Source organism: Mustela nigripes, chromosome 11 (assembly GCF_022355385.1).
Source record: "Mustela nigripes isolate SB6536 chromosome 11, MUSNIG.SB6536, whole genome shotgun sequence".
Taxonomy (NCBI): Eukaryota; Metazoa; Chordata; class Mammalia; order Carnivora; family Mustelidae; genus Mustela; species Mustela nigripes.
This window is the reverse complement of record NC_081567.1, coordinates 3131354-3156356: the sequence shown is the minus strand read 5'-3', so window position 1 is coordinate 3156356 and position 25003 is coordinate 3131354. Positions and strand designations below refer to the sequence as shown.

Here is a 25003-nt window from a genome sequence, read left to right as displayed (position 1 = left end):
AACTGTGGGACACTGAGCACAAATGCCCTGCAGAGGCCAAGGTCCCCACGCACCTGGATTCCCATGGAGGCAGCAGCCTCCCCATGGAGCACATGCTGGGAAGCACAGGGAGGGCTCTGGAGGTAAAATCAATCCCTGAGTCTGAAAGCAAGACTGCACAGGTCTCTCCAGCCACCAGGTCAGCCCAGCCCTCGGCAGATCTGTCTTTCCCAGGAGAGAACCTGGAACCTCCCGGAGGTGCAGGTGGCAGTACCAGGCTCCTCAACATGGGTACGCTGCCGGCCCCTGAGGGCGCCATGCCAGGCCTCCCGGAGGGCAGTGGTGCCCTGAGCTTACCAGCCTCGCCGACGAACACCTCCACGGGCGCGCTGGCTGGGCTCTCGCCGATGATGTTGTAGGCCGTCAGGATGACCTCGTAGCGCCGGTACCTCTTCAGACCTACAGGTGGAAGGAGACGGGTCAGTTGGCTTGAGACCACCTCTCTGCCTTGGAGCAACACTACAGGGCCACGGGGCAGAGCGGGGGCATCCCCCGAGGGTCTGTGGAGCGGCCTCCTTCTCCTTCCCTGGCCCAGATGAGCAGTTCCTGTATGCGGCCGTAGGCCTGCCACCAGAGGGAAGAGTAGAGGCAGCAGGAGGTGCTGTAGGCCAGCCTGTGGCCCAGAATCTCTCTGTAAGAATGGACAAGGAAGACCCTGGTGTTTAAGGAGGAAATGCACTGGCAACACAAAGCCCTCTGAGTTTTTAACCACCACGTCCCGGGAAGACAAGGGCAGGTGAAACCACATATATAGGGTTCCACAGGCTGAGCTGAGCGACAGGTTGGAAGTAGCTGACCTGTCAACGAGAACACTCTGGAAGGTTCTGCTAGTTCATACCACTTCATCGTCGCTGGGCTTTCCTGAGGCCGTATGTGCGTGTCTGACCCCTGGGTGAATGGTGACTTAGCTCAGACTTCAGATCTCTCCTCCTGGGGTCCACAGAGGTTCAGTGAATCAGAACACCAGGTTCCTGCCCCTGCTGGCTTCAGGGACATGCAGGGACCCACCCTTTCCTGCTCTCAGCCTGGCTGCGGCTGTGCTGCCTTCTGTGGCTCATGCACCTGCCTGGCCTGTTTGCCCCAGCCCCATGCCTGGAGACCATGTATCTCCTCAGCATCAATGGAGACAAGCCAGGGTGGACATGGGCACGGTCAGAGTCGAGCACCCTCTCCTTCATAACCCGGACCCGGACTGCAAAGCCTGGAGGTCCAGCCTGGGAAGCCTCGTCTCTAGGACCTGGGTTTCACCGAACTCCCTAAGCTGCTCTTCAGCACGGTGTCATGGGAGACGAGGCGCTGGGTGGAGGGGTGGTGGCTGGGTAGGGATGCGGGGCAGACTGCAGAGCCCTTTTTAGGGGAGCAGAGTGGAGGAGAAAATGGCATGCCTGAGTCTCCCCGCCCGGACTCCCACCCCGGCCATGAGGGCAGGGCCAGCTGCCCAGGCGCTGCCTGCGATGCGGTGGGTGGTGCTCACACACTTTAGGGTGTTGGGAAGGGCCAGCCCCTCCTCCTCCCCCCTTGTTTATCCACGTGCCAGTCCAGGGAAGCTCCCGGCACAGGGGGGAGTCACACTGGGGGGCCCTTCGCCCTACCTCTGGACCATGGAACCCTGTAAGGGCCAGGAGCGTGAGAGCAAGCAAGGTGGCAGCCAGAGGGAAGGCATGATGAATGGGTGGCCGAACAGGTGAGTGCACGCAGTGGGGCGCTATTCAGTCTTGAAGACATGGAGCGTCCCAGCTGTGCCCCAGCAGGGCTGAAGCTGGAAGGGATAGAAGCCAGACAGCAGGGCAAGCACTGCTGCAGTCCTGGAGGACTCCGACACAGAAACAGAAAGGACAGGGTGGGCGCCGGGGGCCAGGTGGGGGAGGAGTGGGTGTTTCACAGAGACGGAAGCTCGGTCCAGGGAAAGGGATGGGCCCTGGAGGCGGGCGGTGATGGCTGCACAGCAGTGTGAACGTGCTTAATGCTCCCAAACTGCACGTTCAGAAACGGTTACAATGGTACATTTTGCACATATTTTACTGCAATTAAATACAGAGTAAAAGGAAAAGGTCAAAGGGAAGCAGAAAGGAGCTCTGGCTCCCTCTGAGTCCCCCAAACTCAAAGACCAGCTGTCAAATGCCTTCCCAGTTTCTGTTCTGGAAGTGAACTTTCCCGTCTCCGCGATGGTTTTGGTGTGTTGAGAAGCAGCGCTGGAGAGGGGGAATTCCAGAAACTAGAGCCATCAATCCCGGCTGCTTCTCACTTGGTCCACTGAGAGGCCAATTGGCACTGGCCCCCGCCTGCCCCGCGGTCACGGCGCCTCCTGCTGAAGGCGGCGAGCACTTACGTGTTAATTCATACGTCGTTAACGTGGAGCTGCTGTTCACGGTCTTGAAGCTGCTTTGGGCTATTAGGAGTAAGCAAAGCAGAAAGGCAGTTAGCAGGCAGGGAACAGTTACTGCAAACGATGTCTGTAGACATGGTGGGTGGGCTGGTGCTGCGCTCGGAAGCCGCTGTGCTCGGAAGCCACTGGCCGTCCATACTACCGCCTCCACACTCCCCGTTAGCAACCTGGGGGTCCCCACCTGGCTTCCTGAGATAGCCAGGGCACCTGGCCCACGACAGGGATCAGACGAGTCTCTGGCACGACAGGGCAAACACCACTCGAGGAGCCAGGAAATGGGTTTCTCCCAGGGCGGCAACTTTTCCAGACACCCTGCGGCAGGCACGGTTGTCTGGGCTCAGGTGAGCACCCTGCTTGGACGGGGACGAGCAAGCTAAAGACTGTGAGCGCCTGTGCAGGTAAATGGACCCAATCACATCCTGGGTTCTTTTACTTTGTGGTTTTGATTTTGCTACAAAGCCCAGGAAGATATTATCTGGCCACTGGCAAGGGATGCCTGCGGGGCGGGGATGCGGGAGTGTGACCAAGAGCACGGGAGGCAAATGAGCCCCTGGTTCCAGTCAGCACACTTCTGGGATCAGCCAGACGCAGCCGCCGCCTGTCTGGCAGGCCCAAGGCACAGCCTGTGCTGTGGTGGGAGGTGGACAGAGCAGGGATGCAGTCCTGGAGTTGCACGTTCTGATGTGACACAAGGATGTCACACGGCAAGAGGAATCTTCTGTGATACTGTTTGGGGGATGCCCTCTGACTCCCTTCTGAGACAGGAAGATGCCCTTTCCAGAAGTTCTAGAAGCTGCCTCAACTGCTGTTGGATCCAAGCCTGGGGAGCAGGTGGATTGGCTCAGAGTGAGAGGGCTGTGCACCCCATGAGGCTGGGGTCCCCCGAATGGACCTCATCAGAGCATTAGGCTATGACCGGCCTCTGTTGGCCCCAGATGGGGTGGTTGCATGGTGTCCTGGGAGGGCCTTCCCTCCCTAACATACCCTACCAGCCTCACGCAGGCAGGTGCTCCTGGCTGGCCCACTGGAAGGCACCATCCAGGAGCCCCTTGGTTCTTCTAACCTCCTAAGCACTTACCTTTGCCAGGCCCTTGTGAGTTGTACCTTCCTGTGTCCTGACCACCTATCTCAAATGGCTCCTCCCCCGGGAACCTTCCCCTGATCTCCACACTGGGAGTAAGTCCCCAAAGCCCAGGGGCTCTCTATGGGCTACCGCTCTCTGTGCACACCTGGGCTGCCACAGACCTGTCCACCCCAGTGGCCATGCCCCCTGGAGGAGAGCCGCATCTCCCCTGGCCTTCCAGGGCATTTCCCACCATGCCTTGCATAGAGCTAACATGCACAAGGGTTCCTTTCCTGGGTGCATGGTGTGGCACCTGTGCTGGGATGGGGTAGGTGTCTCACCTGTAAGCTCGGCCCGTAAAGCTGAAGGGGTTTTGAGCGTCTTGGACACGGTGGCTGAGGATGCCTCAGACTCCAGCTCCCGGTAGTAGATCCGGTAACCCTGAAGAAGGCCGTTCAGGCTCTCATCCCTTGGAGGCTGCAAATACAGCACGATCAGCGTGCTGGCAGGGCCTAGCAGCCCCGCTTCAAGCTGAATCAGCCAGCTGTGCTGGAGAAGTCACTAAGTCAAACAGGTTGTCCTTGGTTGTTTATGCACAAAAAGGCAGGTGCCACATTCATGAAGAAGGGCACAGGGGACCCCCAGGTAGAGGATTGGGCTCTGAGAGCCCGAGTTTCCTGGTGCCAGGACATGGGCACTGAGCAACTTATCCCATGTGCAGACCATACTTGTAGGAGCCCCAGGCTAAGGCAGGGGACTCCATCCCAGGACGCAGGTGGGCGGTGAAACTGCCTGTTGCCTGGTGAACTCTGAGGAGCTATGCATGTGGGCCGGTTCTGCGTCACCCACCAGCTGGCCCCATCCTCTCCCTGACGGCCACCCGGGCTCATGGCAGATTCACAGGGGGGCCCAGTGACTGCTCCGCATGCCAGGTCACCCCCACTCTTGCACTGACTCAGACCTAAGCCAGAACCCCCATGGTCCCTCTCATGACAGCTGGTGTACAAAGAGCCTGGGGTAGGGCTCATGTTTGGACATGCTGTGGACTGTGAATGGCGGGAGACGGGCCCCGAGGCTCAGAATTTAACCCACACCGGGTTGCGCACCAATGTGCACAGAGGTGTCCAGCCCACATTCTCCCTCCCATCAGTTCCTGTTGATTAATGAATCTTGGGAGGGCTGCAGTAGCCAGAGAGCTGGCCTGGGGGGCCAGGGGCTCTGGGTCCCGTGTGTCCTCTGGAACGCTCAGCAAATAAGGACAAGAACCATCCAAGCTGTGACCAGACAGATGGTAAAGGGCACACCCAGGACCCCTGGCTACAGCAGAGTCATGAAGCCAGAGATAGGGATGGACGTCAAATTCCCCATGACATCCACACGGCTACTGTGTATGGGGGTGTCAGAAGCACCTTCGTAAACGCTGTCCTTGTCCACAGTAGAGGCCACAGCTTTGTTGTAGGAAAACCCCTTGGTGGTGGGTTCAGCTGTGCCCTCCATGAAGATATGAAGGTGTCCTACCCCTGGTATGTGTGGCGGCCACCTTACATGGACACAGGGTTTTCAGAGCTTGCAGTTATGATGTCACACTGCAGTAGGGAGGGCTCTCATTCAATGACTGGTTGCTTTTTCAGAGGGTAATTTGTTTGCATATAGAGTCCTGAGTCCTGCAAATACAAGCTAAACCTCCCAACCCCTGCCAAGCCCCCAAACAAAGTATCTACGGGTCTTTTCAATGACACCCAAAGACAAAAGGACCACCTTCAAGCCTGAAGGTCACGAACAGCACAGCTGCTTGAAAACATAATGGCAAACTTTGGACGGATGAACACGAGCAAAGTATCATAATTGCTAATTCACACGGGGAGCCTGTGTTCCACATTATCAGTTGCTGAACATGAAGACAGAGCATATTTGGAGAAGCAATTTAGGGTCTAGCCATCATTTGACAAATACTGAAGCAATAAGAAGATCCAAAGGTCATTGGGAGAGCCCCTTGGGCACAGCCCTGGGAGAGCTTCATGGGAGCCGGAAGCAGAGATGGGCAATGTGCTGTGATACCGTGACTTAGGAGAAGAGTATCTATTTCATCATTCAGATGAGCCAAATATGTTCCTCATACATGTGTCTTTGTCCAGAGTGACAAAGCTGTCACTTGTTATGTGAATGAGAATATGGGCTGGTCACCAGGAAAACCAACCTTGTGATCAGAGGGTTGGGACTTTCGGTCCCATCCCTGACTTCTGGGGACAGGAGAGGGGAGTTTCAATCAATGGCCAATGGTCGGTGCTTTCATCAGTCAAGCGTGTGCAATGAAGTAATCAGGACAGCCCTAGAGGATGGGGTTCAGAGAGCTCCCGAGTCCGTGAACATGCAGAGATCCGGGGTGGAGGGCATGGGAGCTCTGTGCCCCTCCCCCAGACCCTCTGGTGCATATCTTCCATCTGGAAGAGGCAACAGGCAGCAAACACCCCACACAGGGTGGGTGTGTCCACGCACATCATGGGGCTGGAGGATGGAGGGGAAGGGCCGAGGCCATAGATCCTCGGCTCACGGACACTTCTGATGAAGGAGGAGAGGGTGCTTTCGAGGCACAAGGAGAAGAGGCCACATCCACATCCGACAGGTGCAGCTGCTACCTGTGACACAGTGGGACACACCCTGATGCTGCCCTCTGGGCTTGAGGAGGGGCACAGGTGGCCACGTAGCCTGGGGGCAGCCTCGTGAAGTCTGCGGTAGGTCCTGGGCACAGGAAGGGTAGGCTCCATGGCAACTCTGGGGCCTGCCAACATGGGATTTGGAATTGGGTTTAACCACTCCTTCTATTTCTAGAGTTTGGAGAAAACACATCTGTCATTCGTGAAAGACTCTGGACCCCAGAGGTATCAGTAGGGCAGCTCCGTGTGACACATGGAGAATTCTAGAAGCCATGGGCCATGTTCAGGCTCTAGATTTGAGTCCTGGCTCCTTGCAGTGTGGGCTTGGGCTGGTGGCTCGCCCACCCAGGCTCAGCCCTGTGTTCATAGTGGGTGGAAATCTGGCCCGATGGGGTCTAGCGCCTCCTGTGACTCTGGACAGAAGGTTCCCTTTCAGCCACAGATCTGCTCTATAGCCCTCGGTCCTGACCACACTGCAACTGCCGTTTCTGCCTCCACACTGACTGGTCATAAGTCCAGGGCTACATATTTTCGTTGCTGTTTCCCTGCAGCACCCCTGATAAGCTTTGGTCATGGCGGGCACTCACTTATGGTTGTGAGCTAGATTTGCTGACATCCAAGATCACCCCATCTCGGGTTGGTTTCATCCTGGACTGCTTCTCTGTCTGGGAGACACTGTAGCACAGGAAGCCTTAGAAAACCTGGTTCCAACGTGCCTTCCCTTGATGCCTGGTGCTGAGTCCCAGGGGCTGTCACACCCTTAAGCCTCTACCCAGCTGTGGGTGATGCCCAGATGCCCATCTCTGCCATTTACCTGGGAGCATAGAGCGGGGGAGCGTTCATCTTGCAAAACACAGTCAGAAGCCCCCTCCCAGCTCCCCCTCCACTGTCTTCCCAGTAACACATCCTAGGGCTCTGCCCAGTGAACAGAAGCTCTGCAAGGCCTGGAGTCTGGCTTATCCACCTCTGGGTGCTCAGACCCTACACAGGAGCTGGTCCTCTGCAGGGGATGGAGCCCATGTGAGAGAAGGAACAAACCCCAAACATATCTTGAAGAGCCCTGTGGCCCTCTCTCCTCTTTCTGGGTGGTGGTCATGCTCCTCTGTGGAAGGCGCTTGTCACAGCCCTGAGTTCACACTCTGCTGGGGCCCATGTGCACGATGTGATCTATTGCTAAGAAGTTTTTAGTTTTTGGTTTTTTTTTTTTTGTTGTTGTTTTGCTAAAAAAATGGCCTGAAAATCCACTTAGGGAAATCTCTAGCTACCCCAGGGGGGAACTCCACTTGAGTGACAGACTATATGAGCCACTGGAAGTTTCTGAGCAGCCAGCTTCAATGTTGTGAGCAACTCAGAAAGGCCGGTGTCCATTATGAGTGGCACTCAGTGTGAACACAGTGCCGCCACTGTCTAGAACACACGCTCAAATCCTCAGATTTCAAATTGTGCTGGATCCCATGAAAGGCAGGGATTGATTATCCTACCAGGAAAAATCAAACCTGACAAGTTTCTACAGAGGAGACGTTTAAGTGGGTCAGCAGCCTTGAAATTACAGGCGGTGTTCGCATTTTTAAACAAATTACTGGAAAAAAAGGGGTTTACAGGTGAAACATTTCATTTGGAATGCAAATCTATATTTAAACATAGTCTCTTTGTTCTGTTCGTGCTGATTTAGTAAATTACTCATAATTTTAATTATACTTCAACTGCCTGGCGGTTGACAAGCATTTATTTCTACAATACATCATATTGACCACCTCCTGCTCTGGGCTTCTTGCAATTAGTTTGTTCTGCTGGGCTCTGAACGGGGACAGCTGATGGACACGCATGCCAAGTTCCTTTGGTACAGCTCTCCCCCATTCACAGAGCTGTCCAACCACAACCATGGGGCTCGGAGCCCCCCGCGGGCGTGGGGGCCGGGACGGCGGGGGACGACAGCCACCGTGTGGAGGTGATGGTCCATCCAAGCCTCCAAGCTGCTTTTATAGGAAAAGAGCTTACCTAGTTACCGGCCAGCCAATTGCTACATGTACAAAGAAAATGCTAAATTTCTGGTAAAATTTAGCACAGTAGAGAAGACCAACTTTTGGGTCGATTAAGTTAGTAGAGGATGGGGAACAGAAGCTCTTGGGACCTTGAATTCCCACTTTGAAAGTCTCCCACCTCCCACCAAAGGCCCTAATGAAAGTCAGGGGTTTGAGACCTAACAGACCTGCCTCAGAGCCCCTGGAGGTCACCTTTGACTTCCCATTTTTACAGAGAAAGAACGGGAGCCGGAGAGGCCTGCTGGGGTCATGTCATCCACTGGCAAACAGGGGTCTGCGGACCTAGAGCCAGTGGGGCCCCAAGACAAGCTCAGGGGATGAGGCCGCCCAGAGGCAGTGGGGGAGCCAGCCCCATGCTTTCCCCACACTCTGGTGAGGCTGCGAAAGACAGAACGCCAAGCAGTGAGTTTCCACGTTCACTGGAAGACATCTGGAACTGTCTCCTGATCACCTGTAAGGGATCCCTCACTTCTGAGACATGTCACTTGGCAGTGGAGTGAAGGAGGAGCCCACTCCATCAGTACCTGGAGAGTCTGCGTGTGGCTCGGAGCCCAGGCTATGTACATCTGGCTCTCATCCCTTCCAGAGCCACCGTGGCAAGTCTGTTCGTTTGACCCGCATGGAGTTTCCACCTGTGCTCCTTGCTCGGGGTCATACTGCACTCGAGTGGAACTAACAGCCAGGCTGCCACCAAGCTGCCCTACCAGGGTAGACAGCGGGAACCTTGAGCAGTTAGGAGCCACTCCGAGAATTCTGCGAGCCCCCTCATGGCCGACACCCGCATCCCAGCCCTGTCTGCCTGCCCTGACTTCCCGCCTAGCACCCTGCTCTGTTAGCAGCCCTGGGAGGCCGGGAGGGATCCTGACTTCTCTCCCTCTTGCTCCTTGCTGGGCACCAGTTCTAGCCTGGAGGGGTCTCTGGCATGCTCTGTCCCGGCCTACAAGGCCCCTGGAGGCAGTCCCTGTAGGACAGGCCCCCCGAGGGCCTCCTCTAGGTGTCCCGGTACAAACATGGGTGGTTTACCCACCCATGCCCTCTGGGCCATCCCTTTCCAAGGGAGTCCCTTCCAGTCCTCCCCTCTTGCCAGCCTCTGCCCTTGGCTGGGCACAGCCTCTGCCTCTCTAAGCCACAGTTTGCTCTAAGTTTCAACATTACCTGGGCCCCTAAATCTCCTGACCTCGAACCGTCCCCTCCTGCCCGCCTGGTCTGGATGTGATGTCGGCACTCTCCTGGACGATCTCATTGACAGAAGCAGCTCGGCTGCATGGGCCCCTCCATGGACCACCAGCCCAGTGTGGCCACAGTGGACACAGACCGGCACACCTGCTCCCTGCTCCGACCCCACGGCCCCGGCTCTAGGCCCTGCCCTCCTCTGGAAGGCCACCCCATTCTGGGCTCAGGAACTTCCCTGGCTGCCCAGAGCTCCCACGACTTTCTCATTGCTGCCCTCGGCCCTGCCTGTTGCTGTGCCGGTTCTGTCCGGCCTGAGTCCAGACCAGCTGCTGAGCCCTACCACCTGGCCTGGTTGAGCCCTCTCCACAGACCTGTAGGCACCCTCGCTGGGCTTGCCCGGGGCCAGGGCAGCCCTCCACGCAGTTCTCCCCTCTCTTATTTTTGTCTTCCATGTACGTTGCTGTTGACAAGAGTATCCAAATTGGAAATGAGGCCAAGAGAGAGCAGAGTGTCCTTTTGACATCATGTTACTGTTCACGGCCCCCCAATGTTACTTGATTGTCTAGGATAAGGTGCCTTGACGGGACTGTTCCCTGAGAATTAACACCGGGCACTCAGGGAGGATGCACGTAACCCCGTGGATATTTTGTCTGTTAGTAGATGATTCCTGTAGAAAAGATTACTCCCCAGCCTATGGTTTCCCTGCCCTGTCCAATGCCACCTCGTTCTGTGTGTACCACGGAGGCCTGCTGGACCGTCCTTCCCCAACAGCCTGGAACACTCAGCTCAGATGCCCCGTACCAGCCCTGCCATCCTGTTGGCCCTCCCAGGGAGCCGTGCTCAGGCCCCTTCCCGCAGCGCGGCTCAGGGGGTCCGTGGTGCTCCCCGCTGCAGTGGGCATGCCAACTACGCAGAGTCCCGTGGCCTGCCACCGACCCTCAGACATGGGGTCCAGCACCGGGCAGGTTCCAGCCTCAGATGCAGGTTCAGGACACACCCTGCCCTTCCCGGGCCTTACCCGCCACTGGATCAGGACCGAGGAGGTGGTGTGCGGTGTCACCGAGATGAAACTTGGAGGCTCTCCCGGAACTGGAATCCAAGAAAGGAGAAAGCGAGGATTAGCGGGTTCTGCTTGTACTTGGCTGCTGTTCCGGAGCCAGCTCCCTCCTGGTTCTGGCGGGGAGGCAGGGCCAGGGACCCGCTGGTGGGGTGGGGGAGGGGGTGGGCGGCTGGGGAAGCGGGCAAGCCAGCATCCCTGCCTCCGCCTCCCTCCCTTCCCTGTAGTTGTCCTCCACCTGCGGAGCCCAGCTCCCGCCCAGACTGGATCCTGATGGATGTGACAAGATAATGTCCTGCTTTTGTCCCTACCGCCCCCCAGCCCCCAGCAGACCCACACAGGACATACAAAGGCGCTGGGCTATCTTTGGGAACCCTGCCTGGGGAGCCTTCCTGCTGTCCCCCATCTTCTCAGGGGCTCTCCCTGAAGGAGAGGGAGCATTTGTTGGAGGTACTTAAATCAGAGAGGCTCTGACTGGGACAAAGAGCCCATCCAGGCCTGAGTGCTCTTAGTTTCAGACACTAAGGGAGGGAGGCTGAGTTCTGGGGTGGAGGGAACGGCCGCTATTTTCGGGGCAGCGGCCGTGACCGCTTGGCTCTGCTCTCTGGAGGGATACGGTCAGTTTGGCTCTGCCCGTGGCCATGGCTGTGCCCTCCATGCTGGAAACTACAGTCCTGCCCCATTCGAATGTCCCGCGCCCCTCCTTGGACACGCCTTCCCTACACCTCCGCTCCCACTGAACCTGTGCGGTCCCAGTTGGCATGCTAGGTTGGCTTTTTCATGGCTGCTCACTCTAAGGTCCCAAGACTGTGTACCAGATGCTCACCAAGAGTCACTGAGTGGAACAACTGAGGCTGTTGTCCCCATCCTGCACCTACCTGACCGTCTCAGACTCGGACTCTTGGTCACCGGCTCTGCGTCTCCTCCACACCTGCTGGGGCACCCAGCACCTGGGACATGCTGGCATCAGCCTCACCTACAGCCCCCTGCCTTCTGGGGAGCCCCCTAGCCTGTGCTCTCTGGCCTCCTGCTGGCCTGAGGTCCACGGTGGACCCTTACCCAGCTTTCTGGGATTTCACGCTGGATTGAGGGGGTCTCACACCTCAGCCACCACAACAAGGAAATGTTTATCAGTGAGCGATCCACACATCTAGCCCAGGGCTCCCCCAGCCCCGGAATCTGTCCGTCCCAGCAGATCTGTTGTTCTGGAGACAATATAGCCCAAACACAATACAGTCGACACAAGAGGACTGCAAATCTCGGAAGAGGAAGAGGACAGGGTCGGTGCGGCCAAAGACAGGATTTCAGTAACAAAGGATGCAGATAGGCCTTTGGGAACCTGGAGAGGCCTTCAAATGCTTTTTTTTTCCCCCAACAGGCCAGTTCAGCAGGAGCCCAAGCCATGTAAGGGCAAAGGGAGTCTATGATATCTTCCTCACTGGCCTGCGATTTCCTTAGACTCGCCAACAAAATTAGCTTGCTGCATTTCCCTCTTTCTTTTAAGCATCAGTGCTTCTCCCAAATAGAACCCCAGCTGTGTTAAATGTAAGACGAGAAGACGAGCCACAAAGACAACCACAGGGTTTCTGGCAGGGCCTGTCCCAGCGGCAGTGGGAACCCTGGGTGTGCATGATCTCTGCGTGAGGCCCAGAAGCTGGAAGGTTCCCCCTGAACCCCTCCTGTTGGTCCCCAGCTTGCCTGAGGCCTCATGTTGGTGAAGGCAGGCTCCTGGCTTAAAAAGGAGAAACATGGCAACGTGGTGAGTCAGTTCCCAATGCCATTGGGGGAGCTAAAGGCTCAGGCCTGCAGCCCGAGATCCAAACCCCCGCATCTGCAAGGCAAGAGCGATCCTCCCGCCCTAGAAGTCGGCCTGCCAGCAGGCCTGGCAGGATTGGCGCCCGAACTCACAAGGATCTTCGGGCCTGCTCCTCTGAGGTGGGAGAGGGCGGGTAAGAACCACCTAGAGCTCTCGGGGGATCTTAGCTCCTTCACTTCCCTGGGCTTCCGTCAAAGGGCAAAACTGTGGAGTGGTTCGTGAATGAGAAAAATGGGGAAACCACTCAAAACGCATCTACCCTTCCATATTTATTTTTAATGACCCTATAAATTATTCAATTTCTCGGATGCTAATGGATTGTAGGGGTTTGGAAGCCAATCAAAGGAACCTCCGTTCCACTGGCCAGTCCTTGAAGTCGGCTTCAGGACCACAGGCTGTACGGAGCTCCGAGCAGTCTTCTGCTAACTGAATCCTCCTGCTCGCCAGTCATCGCCCTCCCTCCCCGGCGCGACCCCTTCCTGGCTCGGGATGAAAGCGGGGCCTCTCTCCCTGGGAGCCCTTGTCTTAGGGTCCAAAGGCAGCAGCCGGCCAGGGGCCCGTGTCTACACCCCTGCCTGGGTCCCAGCTGGCTCACCGTCCTGCAGCGTGGTCACTGCATCCGTCTCTGCACTGAAGTCACTGTCGCCGATGTCATTGGTCGCTTTCAGGCGCAACTTGTAGGAAGTGAAGGGTCTCAGCCTGAAACACAGATGAGCCGTAAGGGCCTGAGCCCTTCCCTGTCCTGCCCCACGCTCTGCCCATAGGGAACAGGCAGCCGGGAAGAGGCCCTCGCTCAGGGACCAGGAATCCGTCCTGCTCCTGCCTGGGGCGGCCCTCAGGCAGCCGGCACTATCCTCCCCACCTACCCCCAGCGGCTGAACGTCCTGGCCCGAGGGTGGCTGTTTTACACCGGGCTCTTCCTGTAATAAGAGCCTCTCCTGCAAAGCAAATCACCGCTCTCTGAGGGACTCAAGAATTTCTCAGGAGGAGCTAATTACCGCAGCCCTCACACGATTCAGAGCGTGAAACCCCGGCCCGCCTCGCCGCTTCCTCGCCCGCCCGCCAGCGCACCTTCGTGGAGGCCTGCCTGTCCCTTGTCCCCACAGAGGGCCCGGCCAGGCAGTGTGATTTCCATTGTAGGGATGAGAAAACTGAGGCCTGGCCCCATTAAAGTCCCTTGTCCCTGGCTTGGCCAGGACTGGAGGAGGATCTGTCTTGAGGCTGCCTCTAAGACCAAGGTAAGGCCAACTGTCCGTTGGAAACAGGGGAAAACACCCCCAACTGTCTGCTGAAAGGGATTTGAGGGGCCCTAACAGTCCGGGTGCATGGATCGCGGCCACCGCGCAGGCCTGCCTGCCTCCCTCCATTGACCCGGTCAGTGTGGATGGTCTGAGCTAAGCTCTGTACCACACAGACACTGGAACAGTCCTCTAAGCAGATGAGCTGCAGTCTTCCTTGGGTCCCTGGCTGGCCGGCTCCTCTGGCTGTCCTTGCTGTGACTTCTAAAGGAGCTGATGAGGAGAACAGCCGCCCCTGCCCCATGGACCGCTTCGCTGTTTGGGGCAAAGCTCTGCCCATGTCCATCTCCTGGACCAGGAGAGCTGGGTGGCTCTGGACTCTGCCTGCTCGCCCAGCTACTGGTGGGCAGACCCTCACTGCCTCCAAGCCAGTCCTCTGTCCCCCTCCCAGGCCAACCTGGAAACTCATGGGTTTCAAACCGAGCACCGTGGAACACCAGAAGCTCTGAGGGGTTCTCTAGGAGACCAGGGGGGCTCCCATGCCCTCTGAGTTAGCCAATAGCAGCCCCACTCCCAACTGGTTTGCAAGTGGGATCTGGGGAATTCTTGGCCTAGAGGAAGAATTCTGCATTTTCAAAGACCGATGACCATCTGTGGACACAGGATTGGAAGAATCTTCCTCTGTGTTTTCACATGCCCTCCTGCCTAAGACAGGATTGCACTGGTTCTCTGTCAGCCCCCGAAGGTACTCTGTCGGCTCTTCCGTGCCACGGCTGGTCCGTGACCGCAGGCCTGTCTCCTGGCCTCTCTGTGCCCCTGTTCCAGCTAGAGAAGCCATGCCAGGTGACCTTGCCTTGGCCCTGGCTGTCCTGGGGGCGCTTCCAAAGTTCCACCCTTAACAATGATCTTTGCTCGCAGCTTCTGGGGGAGCTATCCTTTATCAAGTTAAAACAAATAACTTCCCATCTGTTCCTAGCTTCCTAGGAGCTATTTTATCTAATTCTTGTGACAACCGCATGGTTTTCTCCTTTGGTTCCTGCCTCAAACACCTGAGGCCCCACATTTGCATTAGCTTCTCCTCAGATTAAAAGGCGGCCCAGGGCAGTTGCCAGGAGCGAGCACTCTGGAGCCAACCTGCCCCCACACTGACCCCCACATCACCTCGGGCATGTCGATGAGCTGCAGGCGCCTCACCTGGGCCGACCGGAGCAGGGGGTCGTGAGATGGTTGTGTGGATGGCGTTGAGAAGCGCTTAGAAGAGACTGACACAGGCAGCGCGCTCACTGAATCCTGGCTGCTCTCCCCATCAGGACCCTCTGGCCACAGCTCACAAGGCTTCAGGAAGAGCCCGTGCCCTGAGCGCTGTCCTCTAGGCCTGTCCATCCCCTCACCAGCCCCACCGTGATTTGTAAGGAACAGTTTGCTTCCTTGACAACAGTCTGCCTTTCCCACAGGGACACACACCGCGGTGGCCTCTTTCACTGCTATGCCCCGAGCACAAAGAACAAGGCCTGGTGCCCAGGAGGTGCTCAGTGGGTCTCTGTGAAGGAAGGGAGGGAAGGAGGGATGAAGGGCGTGGGATTCGGGAGGCGTGAGCGACAACGCAGGTGCAACAGCTTGGCGTCTGGCATGCGCCGGCGCGTGGGAAACAACCCCCGTCCTTGAATTCAGCGCTTATGCCCACTCAGCGCGTTACATTTAGGACACACGTCAGACGCATCATTGATCCGTTTGTGTTTAGCACCTCACTGTTTTCCAGCGCTTTCAGAATATGAGGCCAGTGGCAGCTCCTCCGTTCCCACCCCCCAGGGGGGCACACAGCAGGGGTGAGGTACGCATGTCAGATGGCTGGAAGAGTCCACCCCGGTCTCAGGTCAAGGGGAGGGTGTGTAGAGAGCAGGAAGCTGAGTTCCCAGCACGAGGCCCACTTCTGGCCCCCTGCATACCAGGACCCCGAGCTGTCTGGGGGGGCACGCAGGGCAAACCCTCGCCTCAGAGTAGGAAGCCCAGCAGGTGACTTTCCCGGGAACCTGGCCCTCAGTGTGTGTCTGCTGATGGGCGCGGGGGCCTGGAGGGGACTGACCACAGCGTGTCCCACACCAGATCAGACTGTCACTCGGCAAACTTCCAGTGGGAAGTCCCCTGCACACACTCGTCTGATCTCAGGAGGCCCCGGGACAGAGGAGGCCACTGGAGTTTAGTTTTCTCCTCTCTTTCAGAGGAGAGTGCGGCCGAGTGTGATTCATGAAGCCCCCTGGGCACACTGGGCCATGCCTCCCGAGGCCCGGAGTTGTGCCGGGGGTGGGTTTTCTGGGCTCTGGGGGCAGTGAGGGGTGGGCAACCAGCGGAGATCTCCGAGGGGCCAAGAGCAGGGCCTCTCGGGTGGTGTAGCTGCTGTTCAAAGGGTATGAGGGGCACTGGCAGAAAGCTGGGGGACAGAGAGGGACTGCTTTGCATGGCCTTCTGAGATGGCGGCCTGGTCGCTGCCGTCCGTTCCGGAGGCAGATCTCGGGCTCCCAGGGCTGAGAGGAACTGCGGAGTGGCCCCCCACTGTGGGTTCAATGAGAAATGTGGGTGCGATTTCCCAGCACAGGGCCCAGAACAGGGGGCAACAAGTACGTGGTGTTCTGTCTGAAAGGTGAGAGGAACATTGGCGAGCCTGGGAAATGGGGTCTAGGCCTCCTCCCCCGTCCCCATGAGCAGGGCTGGCTGGGGTACTGGCATCCTTGGAGCCCGTGGGCCACGCTCCTTTGTGGTCCCCGCATAGCCTGATGTGAGCTTCATGGAAAGTGACCACTGTCAGGGCCAGAGAAGGACAGGGAAGATGCCGGCCGGCTCCTTGGAGAGGCCTGCCCACTGGAGAGACCCAGGGGGCTTCTGCAAGGTGGTGTGAGCCTGTGCAGCCCAGACCCTCCAGGTCGGGATGCAAGGTCTAAGGTCACTGCTGAGAACCCTTGCCTAGACAGTTATGTAGCCCTGGTCCCTCACCCCAGAAAAGGGTACCCTCATCTCTTACTGTAGAGGGGCGTGGGAACAGGGGAAGGGGCCCAGATGAGACCATAGGTGCCAAGAGTGAGCTACGGTGGTCAGTACCACTCCCTTCCGCCTTTGCCCGGTGGATCCCTCAGTAACTGGGTAAACTCTGGGTTCTCAGGGTCCAGTGGGGACACCCCTCCCATTTCCCTGAGCAGCTATCACTAATGGATGACAGCAGCCATCGGGGCCACCGGCCGTGCCAGCTAGGAGAGAGAGCACAAAGAGAAGGTGCGAGTCTCAGCCCGTGACACCCCTTCCACACACACACCCCCACTTCTACTTCTCAGGGGCTCGGGGGCTGGAGCCCACATTTCCAGCCTCCCCGGCCCTGTGATCTGTGCCTCTTCTCTCCCTGGGGCTTGGGGCGTGCCCGCCACCTGCACAGGGCTGGACGGAGAAGGATCAACCCGGGGCAGAGGCTGGAGGGGCTCCAGGAGGGGGAGTCCTGGTCCCTGGTACAGGGAGCTAGAGAAGAGAGGGGAGCTGTCCGGCTGTGTCTCTGGCCCCCAGATTCCCTGCACTACTCCCCACGGAGGGCCCGCCTGCCCCTGGGTACCTTTCGACAGCACAGGCTGTGGCCTCATGGCTGACGGACGAGGAGTAGGTCTGCCACTCGCCCCCGGGCAGCTCTCGCACCTGCACGGTGAAGTAGCGGATGGGGGAGGCCCCGTCGCTGCCCGGGACCCACTGGAGTCGGAGGCTGCGTGCGGTCACTTCGGCCTGTGGCACCAGGAGCTCTCTCGGGGGCGCCGGCCGCTCTGCAACCGAGAGAGAACAGAGCGGGGACACGTGAGAGACTGCTGCTCCCGGAAGGCTCCCTGCGGGCAAGGGCAGAGAGGGCCGAGGAGAGGGAGTGGACTCCGGGGCCATGGCTGCTCGGACCCGCCCCAGCGGGAGCTGATTGGAGACCCTGGCTTGCTCCCGGAGCGCTGCTCTCTCTCAGACAGCAGACAGACAGTCAGACGGGAGGGTGAACCCACACGTGCTCCCCAACGACCACACGTCCCCAGGGGAGTCTCGAGAGACATCCTCTCCCTCCGGTCTTGGGCTCAGAGCATCTGTCCTGTTGAAGTCCTTTCCCTGGAAGCCACCGCGAGGCCTAAGCACAGACAGAGGCCCACTCAGCTCCCCCGGGGAGCTGCTCTGTGCCCAAAGCGCTGGTGACTGGGGATGCAGGGTACAGGGCCGGGACCTGGCTCCTGAGCTCGGATCACTTCCATCACGCGTCTCCTTACCCCATCGATTGCAGCGGAGAAAATCCACAGAGGGAGGAATAATTGTTTAATTGTTTATCATGAAGATTATCGATCCTGTTGAGAATGTGTTGTGGGTAATAAAGCAGCGACGGCTGGCTGGCCCTGTGGTGACAGTGGGGGGAGCCCTGCCCCCTGATGTGGTCTGTGCTCCGCTGGGAACACACGCTCGGGCTGCCCGGTTCTCCTCACCCGGAGCAACAGGCCTGCGTCCCCTCATCAGCCTGGGCATCTGGCAATGGGCAAAGCTCTGCTGGGATGGGGGGGTCAGTGGGCCCTGGAAGAAAGCCCCTTGGCCCTGTGGGCCCCAGGCAGCTGGTGCGGGTGATCGGGGCACAGGTCGGGGTACAGGCTGGGACGTGGGTGTGCATCCCCCAGCCCCATCAGTAGCAGACCTGCTGTGGACCGGGGATGCCTCCTAAAAGGCACGCCCGTTTATGCTTCCATCTGGATTGAAGTCACACCAAACTATTAGCAAACCTGTGTCTTTCCCTGGGACTTAGAAAGTGCCAGATTCCCTTCTGGGGCTGTATCCACTCTGAGGAAGAAGGCAGGAGCCTTTGCGAGAGGCACTTAGGGCCCCGAGCATGACCCAGACAAGGAGGAGCTGGACGACCTGGGCAGGAGGGATTCTCCTGCGGCCTGTCCTCTGTCTGGCCAGCCCCCACCCCCAGCTGCCACCCTGTGCCAGGACCATAGGTTAGACAGTGTCTGTGCTGATAGCCAGGGCCCCGAGTGTGCTCTCTGTCTCTCCATCAGCTTCACGCTCCGGCATCTCCGGTGACTCCCAGGCTTCCGTCCTCCAGTTAACAGTAGAGGTAACTGTTGTCATTAGAGGGGCTGTGCAGTTGTCATCGTCCTTGGGGGACTGAGGCTCAGTGGTTGGTGTCGGGGGACTCACAGTGGGCTGAAGGGTTTGGTCTTCCCCCGGAAGATGGAGCCTTTGGAAGATCCAAAGCCACAGACAGGTGATGCTAGCGTCCCTCTGTTGGCCACTGGAAGGGTCAGCCGGGTGTTCTAGCCGGGGTGGCCACCGAGCAGCCGCCGGACCTTGGTGGGCCCCACCTGCTTGGCCTGCTTGTGTGGGAATTAGAGAGAGAAGTGGGCTGCCTTGCCTGGAGCGTGGCCAGAACATGGTGAGGGCTCAGCGCTCAACAGCCTCCTTTGCCTTCTACCTTTCGTAGGTTTCAGACTGGCCCTTTGATTCTCAAGCACTTCGATTCATCTCATGCCTCCCTTAGACTGTCTGCTCTAGATTATGTCCTAGAGCGATTGCACAGGCCACGGGGACACGGGCTCACCCTCTGAGCGTGGGCGCTGCACCAGCTCTGCCCCCAGAGGCCTGCGGACCGTGCTGGCCCTCGTACTTCCCAAGAGGCCACCGGGTGGGTGCCAGGGCACAGACAGGGGAAGGGCCTTGTCTGAAGTCACACAGCTCCAGAGCCTGGTGCTTGGGGACTCCCAGATGGGAGGTAGGACAGGTCATTTCTCCAAGCAAGTGCCTTCCTGTCATCCTCTTACTGAGACGTCTGGGACTAGAGCTAGGGTGGCCCTGGGGAGGGAGCCTGCTGAGGCAGATCCCAGAGCGAGGCTGGAGGGCATGTCAGGGGCTTGCTGAGATGAGAAGCCACAGCAGACTGCTGTGGGAAGAGGCGGCCTGGGGCCTGGGGAGGGTGTCCATGTCCCTGTCCCACAGCTGCGTCCCTGGCCAATAGCTGACTCTGTCTGGGCCCCACTTCTTCTGCAGAACGGGGGCTCACAGCACTTCCTTTGCCACGCTCTGGTGAAAATAAACCAAGACAATGTACAACAAGCACCTCACCAGAGCCGGGAACAGAAGCAGTGTCCATGAAGACAGATCTCTGCAGGACCGCTTGGTAGTAGATGTGTTTTTTGAGCACCTGCTCAGTGGGGTACATGGGTAGGAACATCAGAGACCTGGTGCCTCGCTTCAGGGAGCTGCCCTCAAATGTGGTGACTCAGACCCACTCTGGGCCAGTTACACAACCTCTCTGAGAGTGGAGAGGGACGTTCCTGCCTGTCCGGTAAATGTCGGGCTGTGTAGACACTCTATGGTGCAGGGTCTGCCCTGGGAAGCTGTGGCCCAGCAAGATCATGACTCCCGCTCGGGCCCAGCTCTCCGCCCCGGAGCTCCACGACAGTGGACGTGGGCCCTGGGTCTTACCTCTCTTCTCAGTGGTGATGACGGTGGCCTCCAGCGGCTCCCCCCAGCCTTGCCTCGTCTTGGCTGACAGCCTGAAGATATACGCAGACTCTGGGGCCAGCTCGGTGGCCGTGAACTGTCTCACGGTGGCACCCACCTCCACCGTGGTGAACGTGTTGGGGCTACTGCTGGCCAGGCGGTAGGCGATCTGGTACCCTGTGGGTGAGGCAGGAGGGCCATGTGTCAGTCACGTCAACCCCCCTACAGACCCCCACATTCCCGCCACCCCCCACTCTGCTTTGTTTCCCCGATGTCCTTCCTCCTCCTCCGGCATCTGAGAAGGGGAAACGTCGCGGTGACGGACGGAGCCTTGGAACACTGGGCCCCCATGACCCTCATTCCCCTTCATTCTTCCTGCCCCCAAGATGTGGCAACAGTTTCATCTTCCCCACGGCTGCTGGAGCCCAGAGGACGAGGCGGGAACCAGCTGGTGCTCCTGAGGGGCAGGCCCAGTGCTCCCGCTTTTTCTGTCCTTCCTTGTTCCTCCTGTCACCTCCCTTCCCCTCACAGGGCCAAGGGCAGTGCCTCCCTCTGGAACGGTCCTCCAAGGGCGCCCTTCTCCCATGGTTACATGTCCTTCCTCTTGGTCATCCTCCCTTATCTGCCCGCAGATCCCAGCTTTGCTGTCAGCCCCTCCTCTGTGCCCACACCCCAGGAAACCCCAACATGGCCCCCGACTTGGGGGGCTCCCCACCATGTAATCCCCCTCCTGCTGAGGAGGCTGTGGGGTGCATGTCATCTGTTCTGGGGGGCTTCTGTGGCTCTGAAGGGCTCCTAAAGTTCCTTGATTATCAAGAGATTATGGGTGATCAGATGTTATTAACGACCGAGCCACCCAGCCAGGCTGTACCGAGACCCCCTCTGCCCACGTCTGAAGAAGCAGCGCCGACTATCAGCCCCAGCCTGGGATACAGCACGCGTGGCCTCCCCGCCGGCACCGACAGCTGTGCTCTGCCCTGATTAACACCAGAGCTGGTGGGGCACGGTGGCCTCCACCAACACGGATGACAGCGAGCCTGCTCTGGTGACGCAAGGACCTCCTGGGCCAGGGGACGCGGCTAGCAGAGCTGGACTCTGTCCTCCACCAGCTCGGGCTCGGCTGGCTTCCTGGGGGCGGGACAGTCGCCCACTGACCAAGCCCCAGGAACTCCACGCTGCCCTCCCGCCTCTCCGGGTGAGACGCCCCCACTCCTTTGCTGTCCTTCTCGCACCTTCTTTGGCTCAGTTGGGGCCCAGGCCTATGGGTGTCTTCCCAGCTCCCAGCTCGTCATTCATCCAACAACACGAGGAGCCCCAACTGGCCAGCTATGAGTCTGGGAGGGATGGTTCCATGCACCCAGCATCAAGCTGCTGACCACTGTAGGTCACTGCCATTGCCACGCAGACCAGGGGTCGGGCACACCCTGCCTGGTCCACAATGACGGCCACTCACAGGCCTGCTGTTTGCAGGACCCTGTGGTTCCTTCTCCTCCCGAGGATGACCAGCTGCCCTCTAGCCTCTGGCCAGGGTGTTCTAATAGACGACTGTCCTTTACCATTTAGGGACTGATGACCTACAGCCCAGAGAAGCCAAGCTGAGCTTCTCTGTACCCTCTTCCTACCTTTCTTTCCCTGGCCCCATTGTAGGTGGAGGTGTCTGGGGCTCTGGTGCCTTGGGACACTGGTCCCAAGCCTTTGGAGAGTCCTGGACACCTTGCCTCCTAAGGGTGAGGACACCATGGTCACTGTAGCCACCACAAGGGGCTCTCCTGCTGACCTCCTGGCTCCCTGAGCCCTCACAACAGTCAGGACAGGAAACCTACGAATCCTCACGTGGCCACAAAGCGGAGAGAGGGTAAGTGGTCTGCCTGAGGTCACATAAGAAGCCGCCAGCAGAGCTGTGCTGGGAGCCCTGAGCCAGTCCCACTTTCTTCTGAGTGATACTGTTCCTGTGAAGAGAAAACATCTGCCCCCATCCTCCAGCAAAGGGAGAGTCCCCTTGCCCAGTCCTGGCTGCTGGAGACCATGCATTGCAGCACACCAGGGTATGTCTGAGGGATGATAACATGTGGGGTGCGACCAGCACATGCTCTGAAAGCACACCTGCCCAGAGTGCGATTCAGGCTCTGGGAGTTCTCTGCTGTGCCCCCTGGGTCTCCGCATGTTAGGCTGCCTGAGGGGGCTGTGTGGCCTGGATTGACCCGCAGGGAGGGTGCCGACCATGAGTGGAGGGGAGGGAAGGGGAGCTGGGACCCAGTACCAGCTGAGCATCACGCACACTCATTCCAGGTTGTAAAGTGATCACAAAGGAAGGACTGTAGGCAGTTCCCCATCCTCTGTGGCTGCAGGACTCGGCATTCCCACCAGCTCCTCTGCCTGCCGCTCTGGATTGTCCTTGGTCACGTGGCCTCCAGGGAGTTTCACCCCCAGACCTCTGGGCCTCACCCGCACACCTGCTGGGTCTGGCAGCTCCGGGGAAGGGCAGTGAATGCGAGGGCAGCCAGGGACGGGACCCAGACAGACATGGGTCAGACTCCCGCTCGGGCCCGTCGGAGCTGGGGATGGACCAAGACGTAGGAGGGACACCCCGGCCCTGCCACACCTGTCCAGTTTGCTGTGTGTTGTGCGTTCCGCACTGATCCGGGCACAGAGCCGATGCTGAGTTCAGGCCTTCTGTGCGCGTTGCCTGATAGTGGCCTGTGCTCCGGGGCCCAGACTGCGTCCCTGGCCAGCGGTCTTCTGGACAGAACGGGGTTTCCTGTCCCGGAATTCGCAATTGCATTCATCTTGGAAAATTCCTCTCCTTAAGCTGCTTTTGTTTTTCTTAATGAAGGCATTAAGATGTTCTATTGCAATGTTTCGTCATTACTCTTGAATTGTATTACACTCACACAGCTCACAAATAACATGGGAGTGTAAGGAATGAGCTTAAAGACACCTTTTCCTGCCCAGGCCCCAGCCCGCCAGGTTGGCTCTGCTGGCTTCTTGGGTGTCTTTCCGGAGAGTGTCGGAGAGCACAGGGTTGCTGAGGCCTCCGTGGAGACGCGTTCGTCCTTGCCTGAGTGTGCACGAGCTTGCCTGAGTGTGCACGAGCTGGGCCCGCATCCTGCCCCGTGCCGGGCTCTCCTCGGTAGCACCCCTGGCTAGGCATTCACTCGGCCACAGGTCTGGCCCTTCACAAGTCTCGGCATCTGTTTGTGGCCCTTCTCCTCCCCATGCCCGAGTGTCACGATGTCCTCGCCTCTGACGGTCATGATTTCCACAAGGTAATCAGTCCCTAATTCCTCCTACAGCACCCATGGACTTGACCCTGGTAATGGGGTGATGTCGGCATACGTCCTCCCCCAGCTTGTCAGTCACACACGGCTGATTGCTTACAGTATTGCTTTTCTTTCCCTGCTGGTCTGTGCGTTTAGCTCTGTTATCTGAGCTATTAACTCTGAACTTCGGCTCTGAAACTCACCCGGGGCTGTAAAAGTTATGTAAATCAACGCTCTTAAAGCACTCTGACCTCAGGATGCCTCTCTCTGGCTGTTACGAGTCATGTTATTATTTTTATGTTGTCAGGATTTGCAGCAAGGCTGGTGGGGGGACTAGCGATGCCTGCTCAGCTGATTTAAAGCGGCGCACGGGACAGATCAAAGCTTTCAGGGAAGGCAGCCGCTGTCCCAAGGCCATGTTGCCTGCTTGGGGATGTGGTCCATACACAGGGGCTGAAGCGAGCCTCCTGTAGGACCGGTGTCAGCCAGAGGCCTTGGTGGTGACCCCTTCCCCGCCCACCCCGAGCATGTGGAGGAGGGCTGTCTGCATCCAGAACAAAAAGCACGTTAATGACTGACCAGTGACATTAACATACGCATCTCCCTCAACTAGAGAAAGAAAGCAAGGCAAGATATTTTGCAAAGACAAACTGACCTTTACAATGAAGCCCAGAGGCCACACTGACAGACACAGACGTTACCTAGAAGAACATGAGCAAACATAACATTTTTAAAACCTCAAGAATGACGTGGGACCTGGTGTCAGTGAGTTCGGCCATCTGAATATCGTTCCTCGTGATGCAGAGACACCAGCCCTCCTCAAAGAGACAGAGATTTGCTTTGCACCGGAAGCAGGCTGATGTACGTGGGTCTGGGGCTTGGGCCCCGTGCAAGGGCACATGGGATTTCTAGGTGGGAGGAGCTGAGCAGGTGCTGTTTTCACCATGTGAGAACACGCGCCTGTGCCCGAGGGAGCAGGGAGACACAGGGACCACCTGCTTGCACACGCTACCCCAGCACCTGGAGCGGGCCGACAGCCCGCCTTGCACGCACAGGTCTTGGCCCCCCAAGGGGCCCAAGATTGCGGCCTGCAGGCCATTCCTCCATCCTCAACACCTCGGCCGACCCCAGCGCAACTCCCAGTTTCTCATTTCCAGCCCCTGAAGCAGAGTTAGAGTAGGCCACCCCCAAATATGCCATTTTCGCCTCTTGATTATTTTGGGTTAAAGTTACTTAAGAAACGGCCAACGCCGGAGGGACGCTCAGACACTCCTCTGTCCCCCTGAACACAGGACGTCAGTCCCCCTTGATGCACCAGGAGGAAGAGAGCAGCCTTGTCGCCCGCCTGGGACAGGTTAGGGCCAAGGTGGCTGTAGAACCCTGTTCACCAGTCGACCCCCAAGCCCAAACTCCTGGTCTTGCCAACTCCTCACCAATTCACTATTTCTTTAACTCAAAGGCATTAAAAAACAGACTGCTTTGGTCACTTTTGAGCCTCCGATCTTTGGGACTCCTGTACACACAAAATTAAATTTTTCTCCCGTTCACCTTTTGTCAGCTTAATTCTTTGGCCAGCTGTAAGACCCAGAAGGGAAGAGGGAGAAGCTCTCAGCCCTACATTGTTTTGCATCAAGCAAAAACTCGCCCTACTTATTAGCACCTCCCACTTATTAGAGCAGCGTGGGAGCCCCGTTGTGCCCGGGGTGGGGAGGGTCTGCTGCTTCCCCAGCTCCTTCCTGCTCTAGAATGGTAGAATTCTGATGATCTGAAGAAAAGAGAGACA

General features: G+C 58.1%; 1 protein-coding gene across 1 annotated transcript in view; it reads right to left on the bottom strand.

Annotated features, from left to right (window-relative positions):
* SDK1 (sidekick cell adhesion molecule 1) overlaps positions 1-25003 on the bottom strand; it is a 510153-nt gene that overhangs the window by 58467 nt on the left and 426683 nt on the right. Inside the window, exons 28-34 of the mRNA XM_059414328.1 lie at positions 19943-20137; positions 17061-17262; positions 12826-12929; positions 10376-10446; positions 3830-3965; positions 2369-2428; positions 337-438 (exon numbers count right to left, since the gene is read on the bottom strand). Of these exons, the coding sequence (XP_059270311.1) occupies positions 337-438; positions 2369-2428; positions 3830-3965; positions 10376-10446; positions 12826-12929; positions 17061-17262; positions 19943-20137 (870 nt within the window). The remainder of the gene's footprint in view (positions 1-336; positions 439-2368; positions 2429-3829; positions 3966-10375; positions 10447-12825; positions 12930-17060; positions 17263-19942; positions 20138-25003) is intronic.